Source organism: Schistocerca cancellata, chromosome 9 (assembly GCF_023864275.1).
Source record: "Schistocerca cancellata isolate TAMUIC-IGC-003103 chromosome 9, iqSchCanc2.1, whole genome shotgun sequence".
In the NCBI taxonomy this organism is placed as follows: domain Eukaryota; kingdom Metazoa; phylum Arthropoda; class Insecta; order Orthoptera; family Acrididae; genus Schistocerca; species Schistocerca cancellata.
Window position 1 is genome coordinate 133,977,906 of NC_064634.1, and position 13,034 is coordinate 133,990,939.

The following is a 13,034-nucleotide window of genomic DNA, read 5'->3' on the forward strand; positions in this document are numbered from 1 at the left end:
CCACCCATAACTGCACTTGATCCTTCCTCTGCCCAAAAAACTTGCATGCTGTCTACGAGACTGATATTTTTGCCTTCAATTGGAGGAGTAGAGCACACCTGTAGCATACTGATCATTCACTGCCACTAAGTTGAAGCAACAAGTTTGTCATAATTTAGAATAAAGTTCAAGGGTAAGCGGTATTAATAAACTAATAAGCTAAAACAAACAGTTCATTAGTAATGGAAGCAGTTTCATTTATTTTTTGTCAGACACTGTATATCTGAATACAACAGTTATGAAGTGCAGAATCAATTTTGTTGAACCAGTGCAAATGAATTATAAACGTTTTTGCAAACCAACTGCAGTGTCACAAAAGCAAAGCACGGCACTTACTTCTACCACTTCCGCAACACAGTAATGAGAACAAAGAACGTGTATTTTGTATAGGTATTAATTTCTGAAGTGTAAGAACGATTCTAATTTTGTGACTCTTCATGATTCACCATTCACCAAATGACATGGCTGAGCAAAGACCATCGATTACAAATCATGGATGATCTTTGGAGCTAGCTGTTAGATGATAGAGCAGTGTGGGTTTCAAGTCACAAGTGAATCAACTTTGACCCTCTGTGATACTGTTCTTTGTAGAACAAAGAAAAAAAAAACTGTACTACTTGACCTGTATATAAGAGCAATGTCAGAGTTGACTTTGAAATGGATATAAGTTGCTATCTTGCACGGCAGTGGATACTTGCCTTTGTGATGCTGTAGTTGAAATTACAACACAACATTACTGAAACTACAGTTGGAACTTCTTTCATAGAAGTGAGTATTATATTTTGAATGAATTCCAGTTATATTTTCAAACTCAAGAATAGAGTGAACATGTCCTAATCCTTAGATAGTGATTTTCTTGTGAAGTACTTTTTTTTTGTAAAACAGAAAGACATCAGTGGAGATAGTCCAAAAAATTTGTCAACGAATGACAAGGAATATTTAAAAAAACTAATATAAAGGAAATATTACTAATGCTTTCCTTTACATTAAGGTCCTATTTTGATCCTGGACAAGTAATTAACTGAAATTAAGTTTTCAGTCTGCTAAAGTAAATAAAAAGCTACTAAAGGATAAATTGATGCTTTACAAATTACCATTACAACAGTCTTTCCTTCATTTCTACAGACACTCTCTGAAAGAGAAAAAATTACAAAAGAGCTAGGGGAAAATGCATCTACTAATATTTTTTAGTCCTAAATTTTCTATCCATGTTGAGCATAGGAGGAACTGGATAACAGTGTTTAGTAAAACCAGCATTGATATGTAGTGGACTACACACACTTCAGGGAGCTCCATAATGTTACTCAGTACTATAATCACAAAACAAATATTGCATGAGCTTGCTTCACAACGCCAAACACTACGAAGTCAAACTAGGGCAAATATTTCAACTAGTTGCTTAAGTTAAATACATCGTAAGGACGGGGTTCGGAGAAGAGGTGTGTAACACTACATATCCAACAGCACAATTTTAGTATCAGTTATAGCAAATGTGTGAACTATACACTACAAAAATGTTATTATTGATAAAGCAACATTTAATCTGTGATTTGTACATACCTCTGTAAGAAGTTCAGCCAGTTGTTTATGGACTTTCGTCAATAGAGCAGTACGTGCTACATTAAGAAGGTTTTCTCGGGTGGGTTCTATCTTCACTTTTATTTTCTCCAGTGTTTCCAGTGTTCGTGCACGGGCCAGCTCGAATCCTTCTGTGATGACTCTTGGATGCAAACCCTATACATCGTCACACACACAAAAATCTTAGTACAACTTGTAGTGTTTAAAGCAACATGCAGCTAGATGACAAGAGTCATGTGATAGCAATATGCACATATACTGATGGCAGTAGTAACACATGCACAAGATATACACGACAGTACATTGGAGGAGGTGTCATTTGTACTAAGTTGAGTCATTTGAAAATGTTTCCGACTTGATTATGGCCCAACAATGGGAATTAACAGACTCTGAATGTGATATGGTAGGAGGAGCTAAACACATGGGAAATTCCATTTAGGAGATCATCAGGGAATTCAATATCCAGAGATCCACAACATCAAGAGTGTACAAATAAAACCAAAATTCAAGCATTACCACTCACCATAGACAATGCAGTGGCCTTCACTTAATGACAGAGCAGCAAAATTTGCATCGAGTTATCCGTGCATTTAGACCAAACAACTGGAAAAACCATGGCCTCATGAGATAAATCTCAATTTCAGTTGGTAAGAACTGATGGCAGGGTTCAAGTGTGGCATGGACTACATGAAGCCATAGGCCCAAGCTGTCAATAAGGCATTGTGCAAGCTGGTGGTGGCTCCATAACGTTGTGGGGTCTATTTACATGGTATGAACTGTGTCCTTTGGTCCAACTGAACTGTTCCCTGACTGGGAATGGTTATGTTTGTCTACTCTGAGATCATTTGCAGTCATGCATGGACTTCATGTTCCCAAACAATGGCAGAAATTTTATGGATGACAATGCATCATGTCACTGCACAACAGCTTTTTGTGACTGGTTTGGAGAACATTTTGAACAATTCAAGCAAATGATATGGCACCCTGACTGCCCGACATGTATCCCACGAACATTTATGGCACATAATCGACAGGTCACTTCGTACACAAAATCCTGCACCAACAGACTTTCGCAATTATTGATGGCTAGAGAGGCAGCGTGGCTCAATATCTTTTTGCAGAGGACTCTAAATGACTTGTTGAGTCCACACTAGATTGAATTGCTGCACTACACTGTGAAAAAGGAATTCCGACATATTAAGAGGTATCCTACGACTTTTCACATCAGCATAAATTATCCTTGAACAATATGAATTAAAGGTTTTCACTTTTGAAAAAGGTAATCTTCACTAAATATCTCTGAAAGTTTGACTCTGTGGAGATGAAAATGTGTGACTTGGGCAGTTCCTATTAAACAACAACACACTCTATCACTCTGAACTGAAAGTTGATTTCTTCTTCCTACAAATCACCTATTTTCCCATAAAAGCTGTGAACTAGCTCATCAATCATACCTGGACAGCTCAGTCAGTGACAACACTGCCTGTGATAACTGCACCAGTCTCATACTGGTATACTAATGTGCAACTGGCTGATCCTTATAGTAAGTTCCAGAAACTATCCCCACGAACCCCCAAGTATGCCTAACTATCTCATTGTTCCTGAAGTTGTTTTAGTGAAAGAGTTCTTGGTGAAAATACAAATAGCAGTTTGGCTCTCCTGAGCAGACCGTGTTATGCACTTGAAGCAACACTTCATAGTAATAAGCACATAACTTAAGGATAATTGTTAAGCTGTGATCAAAACACATAGGACAATTATTTTTCTATCAAGGATGGTAGCACACTGGCGAAGTCTCAAGTGCCAATAGAACCATTTTACAACTCAGGATCATCATTCTCAAGGCTTTGACACAAACAACAGATTCACACTCTACTGTTGCAATACCATCAAAATCCCATGCAAGCTTGTTTAAAATGACTGAAATGCCACTGCACTCATAACAACAACTAGCTTCGAGACTAACTTTTCATCTGCATTTGGTCCTGCTTATTAAAATTTGTTCCATTAATAGGCAAACGAAAATACAGTAACTGTGATACGTAATACTAAGTTCAGTGGCCTCCACACAAAGAATGTTTCTGTTACAATAATCTTGTTAAACCCACAACTATCACAAAAAAGGCCTCAAAACTGCTCTCCCTGCTACCAGTGACCAACTTGTAAGCCAAGGCTTAAAATTTATAGCAGTGTGTATTGTCTTGCTGATCACACATTTTTGTTAATTCCTGCAGAAGACCATGCAATTTGGGTAGGGGGCTAGCAGTGCCAATTCTTTGACAGAAATGACAGGATAGTTTTCACAGTCATATTGCTACCAAGACTGCACTGTGCAAATAAATGATAGCACATCACTTAGAGTGGTGTAAACAACACTCTCTGGGGCAATGGAAGAAAATTTTGAAGAGTAATGTAGCACCAAGACTAGTGTGTGTAAATCTGACATGATTCTGGCCAATAGTAATTGCCAGAGCTTCTTGTGACCACAATAATGTTCTGGAGGAGGCACTGTGATGGTTTGGGATTGGTTTTCTTAATTTGGGGTTGAATCATCACTTGCTTCATTTAAAATTAATCATCACAATGGGCTGTGCAATACAGCTGTCAAAGGTAAGTGAAATAGCATAGCTATAAAAGTTCATTGTATGCTCCTCAGCATAATGTACACTCATCTCAACCGATGTCAAGTAGCAAAATATGGATGTACTGGAGTTCAGGCTAGAATATTTCTGCTATGATCAGTGACATCATCATCAACACTATTTTCTCAAAATGTAAGTTGTGGTGACGTACAGATCTCAAACATTGCTAGAGATCAATGTCAGGTCGGAATGTGATAATTTGGCTCCGAGTTGGCAAATCTAAAACATATGTTAATAACGATAATAAATTTATTATTATAATTATTATTATTAATTCAGTTATACTTCCGTACATACTGAAAACCTTCAATTGTTTCGACTACGGTCCACATTTTCAATTTTTTGATATGCGGTGACAGTGATAACACAAACATCCTCACCCAAAGTTCCCATTTCATTGAGGGGATCATAAGACATAGTTAAAATATCTGTGATTGTATGATGTCAAAATCATCAGTCATTATGATGTGCTGATAGTTGCCTTACTGATAGCGTCACTGGTCAAAGATGACTGATATTACGTTCTTCACCACTTCCACAACGTATCATTTGCCTCATATACAATTTACACATAACTTGTTGAACAAATACCTTCATGTAATAGATAAGATACGAAAGGGGCAGTGACAGTTTCACGTTATATGATGTGGAATGAAGGAAGGTAAATAAATGTAAATGTCATGTGACTAGGGCTTCCCGTCAGGTAGATGGTTTGCCAGGTGCAAGTCTTTCGATTTGATGCCACTTCGGCGACTTGCGCGTCGATGGGGATGAAATAACCGACGATTAGGACAACACAACAGGCAGTCCTTGAGCGGAGAAAATCTCCGAGCCAGCCGGGAATCGTACCCGGGCCCTTAGGATTGACATTCTGTAGTGCTAACCACTCAGCTACCAGGGGCAGACAAGAAGGAAGGTTAGGAATTAATATCCAGTCAATGCTGAGTTCACAGAGAAAAAAATACAAAGACATAGCAGACAAAGATATGTTGGTCATGGTCTACTTAAAAAATCCTACCTCACATTCACATGAAATGATGCAGGGAAGCCAAATTAAACCCTAACCTGAATGAACCAGTAGATATTTCAACCTCATTCCTCTCAAATGGGAGTTCAGTGTCTTGACTGCACCTCCCAATATAGTAGTTATGAGTGACTAACTGAAGCAAGAACCAGGTAAGATTTAAATGGCCCACATTTTGTATGTTTTGTTTTGTTTCAGGGCACAAAAACAATTAGGGTCATATACGCCCATGTCAGAAATGTAGAACATGAAGACAAAAAAGGAGTTAACAGTAACTACACATTAAGCCCAATCGACGGAAGGAACAGCTGAAAACAGGTACTTGGAGAAAGGTCCATAAAATACACCATAGAGAAACAGAGGTCCAGAACTAAAGATTATATGCCCATCGCCATATTGCTATGACGGATAAAAAGTAAAATGCAGTCCACAGATCATGCGTCGTATACTAAAACGGCCAATAACTCCGATGGCGAACATAAATTTGAATGTAAGTGGTTGAAAAAGGGCATTCCATCAGGAAATGGTGAACAGTCAAAGGTTGAGGGCAATGAGCACAAAGTGATGGGGGAGCACAACTTAAATGGCAATGGCTAAAAGAACAGTGCCCAATACTCAATCTATCTAAAATGCTCTCTTCACAGCGAGAGGGCCAAGAGATGATCCAAACCGACGGGAGAGGCTTAATTTCCTGGAGCTTGTTCCCATGAAGGAAGTACAGCGGTGATGCCAATGTGACCGCACCTGCTGACAGACGGCAACACAGAGATCATTGGAGGGAATGGAAGAACTAGCGCACTGAGGCACCAGGACTGCAGTCTTCCATCACGAGTGAACAAGTGACAGCTTTCCTGGACCTGTTGCACTAAGGGGTGGATGGTGTACAGCGCACAGAGGCTCTGAAGGGCACAGAGAGTCAGAGCAGATGATGCAATTGGAAATTCGGTGTGTCTGGATGTACTGTGTAGCCCAATACCGGGCGAAGAACTTTGCTGTAAATACTGAGCAGTGTTCCGGAAGCCGATACCAAAAAACACTGGTGCCAATGACAAAGGCACACCCAGCACCATAATCAGTCCTAGAGCCATCAGTGTACAAATAGGTACTATCATGAAGTTCCATGATAACGTCAATAAACTTACAGCGATAGGGCATCGATGGAGTTGTGTCCTTAGGAAGCGAATGAAGGCCAAGGTGAACATGTGCTGCCACATGAAGCCAAGGAGGCGATGGGTTTATATACAACGGGAAACTGGAAAATTGTGTGAAGTTGAGCTACTGGAGGAAGGGCTGAAAGCGAACTCCAGGAGATAACAGGGACAAGTCTCATACAGGTGATCAAAGGAGGCAGTACAGGATGAGTGGCCAGGCATGGCAGACAAACAGCACGTGTATCTGCTGAGGAGGAAGAAGCAGCAATACAACAGAGGTAGATCGGTAACTTCTGCATACAGACTCTCAACCAGGCTAGCATAAAAGGCGCTAGCGGCCAAACAGATGTCACAATGGTTGATTGTATTGAGATAGCATTAAGGTGCAGATTCATAAATAAAACACCCATAGTCTAGTTTCGAACGGACAAGGGACCATTACAAATGGAGGAGGGTGGTCCAATCCGCACCCCTGAAAGTACTGCTGAGGACACATAGGACATATATGGACCACATACAGCGGGCAGCCAGGTACGACACACTGGAGGACTAAGTAAGTTTCCTATTGATCGTAAGCCCCCAGAATTTCATAGTTTCAATGAACGGAAGAGCAACAGGTCCAAGACATACGGACAGTGCAAGAAACCAATTGTGACAGCAGAAATTCATACAGTTTTGTCTGTGGAAAAGCGAAAGCCACTGTCGATGCTCCATGAGTAAAGATGACCGTGACACTGCTGAATACACCATTCAAGGAGACAAGTTCATGGAGAACTACAATAGCTAACAAAATCATCAACGAAAAGGGAGCCGGATATGTCTGGCGGGAGACATATCATAATACGGTTAATGGTGATAGCAAAGAGGATGACACTCAGTACAGAACCCTGACGCACACCGTTTTCCTGGACAAAGGTGTCTGACAAGGCAGAACCTACATGTACCTTGAAATCTTAGTCTTTTAGCAATTCCTGTAAGAAATGGGCCATGTGGCAACAGAAGCCCCATGTGTAGAGAGCACCGAGGATATCAGTCCTCCTGCAAGTGACATAGGCTTTCTCCAAATCGAAAAATACGGTCACAACCTGATATTTGTGCAAAAAACTATTCAACATGGGTTGACAAAGTGACGAGATAGTCAACTACAGAACAACACGCTCGAAATCCACGCTATGCAGTGGGTAGTAAATTGCGAGACTCAAGCCACCATACCAACCGGGTATGAATTATACAATCCATCACCTTGCAAACACAGCTAGTGAGAGAAATGGGGCAATAACTAGAAGGAAGATGTTTGTCCTTACCGGGCTTAGGTAAGGGTATGATAGTGCTTCATGTCAGCATCTGGGAAACGTGCCCTCTGCCCATATGAGATTGTACGTATGAAGGAGAAAGTGCTTGCCTGCAAGAGAAAGCTTCTGCAACATCTGAATGTGAACATCGTGTGGCCCTGGGGCGAAGGATCGGTATGAAGTTACACCACAATCTAGCTCCCTCTTAGTAAAGACGGCATCTTAGTACTCACTGTTCTGAGAAGAGAAGGGTATCGCCTGAGTCGCCTCCACTCGTTTCCAATGGGGGACAGCAGGATGACAGTGAAAGGAGCTCGAAATCTCAGCAAACAGTGGCCCAAGGTGTCGGAGATAGCAATAGGATCTACTATGAGATCTGCTATTGTTGTTGTTGTTGTTGTTGTGGTCTTCAGTCCTGAGACTGGTTTGATGCAGCTCCCCATGCTACTCTATCCTGTGCAAGCTTCTTCATCTCCCAGTATCTACTGCAACCTACATCCTTCTGAATCTGCTTAGTGTATTCATCTCTTGGTCTCCCTCTACGATTTTTACCCTCCACACTGCCCTCCAATGCTAAATTTGTGATCCCTTGATGCCTCAAAACATGTCCTACCAACCGATCCCTTCTTCTAGTCAAGTTGTGCCACAAACTTCTCTTCTCCCCAATCCTATTCAATACCTCCTCATTAGTTACGTGATCTACCCACCTTATCTTCAGCATTCTTCTGTAGCACCACATTTCGAAAGCTTCTATTCTCTTCTTGTCCAAACTAGTTATCGTCCATGTTTCACTTCCATACATGGCTACACTCCATACAAATACTTTCAGAAACGACTTCCTGACACTTAAATCTATACTCGATGTTAACAAATTCCTCTTCTTGAGAAACGCTTTCCTTGCCATTGCCAGTCTACATTTTATGTCCTCTCTACTTCGACCATCATTAGTTATTTTGCTCCCCAAATAGCAAAACTCCTTTACTACTTTAAGTGTCTCATTTCCTAATCTAATTCCCTCAGCATCACCCGACTTAATTTGACTACATTCCATTATCCTCGTTTTGCTTTTGTTGATGTTCACCTTATATCCTCCTTTCAAGACACTGTCCATTCCGTTCAACTGCTCTTCCAAGTCCTTTGCTGTCTCTGACAGAATTACAATGTCATCGGCGAACCTCAAAGTTTTTACTTCTTCTCCATGAATTTTAATACCTACTCCGAATTTTTCTTTTGTTTCCTTTACTGCTTGCTCAATATACAGATTGAATAACATCGGGGAGAGGCTACAACCCTGTCTTACTCCTTTCCCAACCACTGCTTCCCTTTCATGCCCCTCGATTCTTATAACTGCCATCTGGTTTCTGTACAAACTGTAAATAGCCTTTCGTTCCCTGTATTTTACCCCTGCCACCTTCAGAATTTGAAAGAGAGTATTCCAGTTAACATTGTCAAAAGCTTTCTCTAAGTCTACAAATGCTAGAAACGTAGGTTTGCCTTTTCTTAATCTTTCTTCTAAGATAAGTCGTAAGGTCAGTATTGCCTCACGTGTTCCAACATTTCTACGGAATCCAAACTGATCTTCCCCGAGGTCGGCTTCTACCAGTTTTTCCATTCGTCTGTAAAGAATTCGCGTTAGTATTTTGCAGCTGTGACTTATTAAACTGATAGTTCGGTAATTTTCACATCTGTCAACACCTGCTTTCTTTGGGATTGGAATTATTGTATTCTTCTTAAAGTCTGAGGGTATTTCGCCTGTCTCATACATCGTGCTCACCAGATGGTAGAGTTTTGTCATGACTGGCTCTCCCGAGGCCATCAGTAGTTCAAATGGAATGTTGTCTACTCCCGGGGCCTTGTTTCGACTCAGGTCTTTCAGTGCTCTGTCAAACTCTTCACGCAGTATCTTATCTCCCATTTCGTCTTCATCTACATCCTCTTCCATTTCCATAATATTGTCCTCAAGTACATCGCCCTTGTATAAACCCTCTATATACTCCTTCCACCTTTCTGCCTTCCCTTCTTTGCTTAGAACTGGGTTTCCATCTGAGCTCTTGATATTCATACAAGTGGTTCTCTTCTCTCCAAAGGTCTCTTTAATTTTCCTGTAGGCAGTATCTATCTTACCCCTAGTGAGACAAGCCTCTACATCCTTACATTTGTCCTCTAGCCATCCCTGCTTAGCCATTTTGCACTTCCTGTCGATATCATTTTTGAGACGTCTGTATTCCTTTTTGCCTGCTTCATTTACTGCATTTTTGTATTTTCTCCTTTCATCAATTAAATTCAATATTTCTTCTGTTACCCAAGGATTTCTATTAGCCCTCGTCTTTTTACCTACTTGATCCTCTGCTGCCTTCACTACTTCATCCCTCAGAGCTACCCATTCTTCTTCTACTGTATTTCTTTCCCCCATTCCTGTCAATTGTTCCCTTATGCTCTCCCTGAAACTCTCTACAACCTCTCGTTCTTTCAGTTTATCCAGGTCCCATCTCCTTAAATTCCCACCTTTTTGCAGTTTCTTCAGTTTCAATCTGCAGTTCATAACCAATAGATTGTGGTCAGAATCCACATCTGCCCCAGGAAATGTCTTACAATTTAAAACCTGGTTCCTAAATCTCTGTCTTACCATTATATAATCTATCTGGTACCTACTAGTATCTCCAGGATTCTTCCAGGTATACAACCTTCTTTTATGATTCTTGATCTGCTATTGTCAGGCTGAAAATTGGGGAATGGACCTCGGTCCCAGAGATCCATCGGAGGTTGGCCCACAAGACAGAATAGGCAGTGGAACTGTTAAAAGAATTAGCAAATAAAATAGCTTTTTACTTTCGCAAAGGACACGATGACACTGTACATGCAACTTTTTATAACAAATGCAGTTTGCCATCGTAGGACGATATGTGGAGGGCACGTCTCTGCATGTGAATCGCGTCACGGCATGACTCAGTCGATCAAAGGACACAGCACGGCAAAGATTAAGTGCAAGGAATGGAACATTCTGCGGCGGTAAGGATAATGTTTGTAACTGGTCCTAACAACTGGGGAAATGTGGTTCGTTGAAGCTAATCAAGGATGAGTAAAGCCTATACTCAGCTTTAAAAAGCTGCTATTTGTGTGTGCACATTGGTGAGGCAGGAGCGAGCAATCGGATAGCAATGGGAAATGGTGGCTCGAGTACGTGTCAGAATGATGGAGATGATGGGCAAGCTCGGCAGTGCAGAAGGATAGGTCCAAATGGGAATAGGTGTGTCTGGAGTTGAAAAGAGCATGGGTGCTCCCATGTTGTGGTAGCTGATTATGAAGGTCAGCCAAGAGGGCAATTCTCTGACAGGTTCCAGAAGAACCCCAAAGGAGATGGTGCGCATCAAATTCACTGAGCAGCAGAAAGGGGTGATGGAAGTGCCCAATAAGCTGGAGGAAGTCTGCCCTGGTGACACCGAATGACAGAGGGACGTAAACAGTACGAAAGGAAAAGGTCAAGTGAGGAAGGAAAATGTGGACTGCAACAGATTGAAGCTGGGTTGTTAGGGAGATGGCTTGACTATGAATGTCATCTCGGATAAGCAGCATAACTCCTACATGAGACGGAATGACATCCTCGGGGGGAGGGGGGGGTAATGTCAAAGTGGACGAAATGCGGAGCTAGAAGTGGTCTTGAGAACACAATTTTGTTTCCTGGAATACAGCAGAACAAACAGATGCTGTCATTCTCAGAGCAGCCGTAAGTCCTCTTTATTGGATCAACGACCGCGAATATTCCACTGGAGTAGAGTCATAACAAGGAAAGGGGAAGAGGGAAAAATCAAGAGGTGCCATCTCGTCGATTGATGAGTGCCAGCCTTCGAAGACAGGCACAGAGACTGGAGGATCCTGCTCCATGAAATCTACAGAGGCATTGATATTCTCCTTGTCTGCAGATTTCAGAACAGAAAAACTGTTGGCAGTGCACACCGGCGACACAGAGGTCAGCTGGATGAATATATCATGTGGCGACACCATCAAAGAGGATATTTGAATTGGCAAAGGAGAAGACCGTTTGCCTTTGTTTCACTTCTTGGGGCCTTTGCAGAGGAAGACTGAGATGTTTGTTGACTGGAGGGATGTAGGAAGTCTTCGCGGGAGTATTCCTTCTGTCCTTTCCAGCCTGCTGGTTGTGTAGCAGGTGACTTTGTCCTGTGAGGCAAAACTTTGGTGGCTTGTTGCACAGATGGGACAAGGGGTCAGCGATGCTACTATGACAGGGTTTCTGACTAGTCAACAACTTGTGAGTGACTGTTTAAGACACTTTTTTCTTCAGCAGGATCTCCTGGACAGCCTGTCTGTAAAGATATACTGGACAATCTCAGGAGGAGCCGGCATCATTGCCATTGCAGCTAATGCAGCGGGGAGAAGGAGACGACTATCATCCTTGTGAACATCCGTACCACAGGTTACACATTTTGCTGGGTGTCAACAGGGCGTATGAGTGTGTGTTTAACAGTGACACTGGTAGCAGTGCATCGGGTGTAGAATGTACAGGCGGACTGTGATAACTTCATGACTGTTTTGATCTTTGATAGAACCACCACTCTAAAAGTGATAAAAACAGTGCTTGCGGGCACTAAGGAAGCATGTATCTTTTTTATCACCCAATGGACTGCTTATCAGAGAGGTTTGTTTGGATTTCTGCCTCAATCAGACCATCGAACAGCTTAGTGTAAATAACACCACGAGAAGAATTCAGCGTTCAATGGGCCTGGGCATGAACAGAATAGTGGCGGAGGAGCAAGGCTGTGAGCAGTTGTTGTGCTTGAAATCAGAATTAAGTTCCAAAATCAAAGCGCCATTGCATAAACAAGAGCAGCATTTCACAGGGCCAGCAACTGCATCAACACCTTTCTGAATAATAAACAGATTTACTGACGCAAAGGACTGACCGTCTTCAGTACGAGAAACCATGAGGAACCATAGTGGTCTCTGAATTGTTACCCTCATTCCATTTATGTTTAGTAGATATTGACTGTGAAGAAGATAATTTTCTCACTGTGAGAAAATCCCCCGTTATGGCACTACACTCCTTCCAACTTGGGGCCCCCTGCAGAGGGTGGCGCACCTGCCTTAGGTGATTGTTCACACCTCAGGTCATGCCTCCCGAACACCTGACAAAAGGGACTATTCGGCAATTTGGGAAGGTAGCAGCTCAGGCAATCACCAAGCCCTGGGCCTAGCCTGTACCTGCACATACGTGCGAACCATACCTGTCAACCTAGAGCTGAGAATTACGCGTTACCCAGTCACTTGCTGCATGTCGGACGCATGGACTGGC

The 13,034-nt window shown here is 42.0% G+C and overlaps 1 protein-coding gene across 1 annotated transcript in view; it reads right to left on the reverse strand.

Moving 5' to 3' along the window:
• LOC126101044 (T-complex protein 1 subunit zeta) overlaps positions 1 to 13,034 on the reverse strand; it is a 63,611-nt gene that overhangs the window by 31,870 nt on the left and 18,707 nt on the right. Inside the window, exon 4 of the mRNA XM_049911708.1 lies at positions 1,600 to 1,773. Coding sequence (XP_049767665.1) covers positions 1,600 to 1,773 — 174 coding nt within the window. The remainder of the gene's footprint in view (positions 1 to 1,599; positions 1,774 to 13,034) is intronic.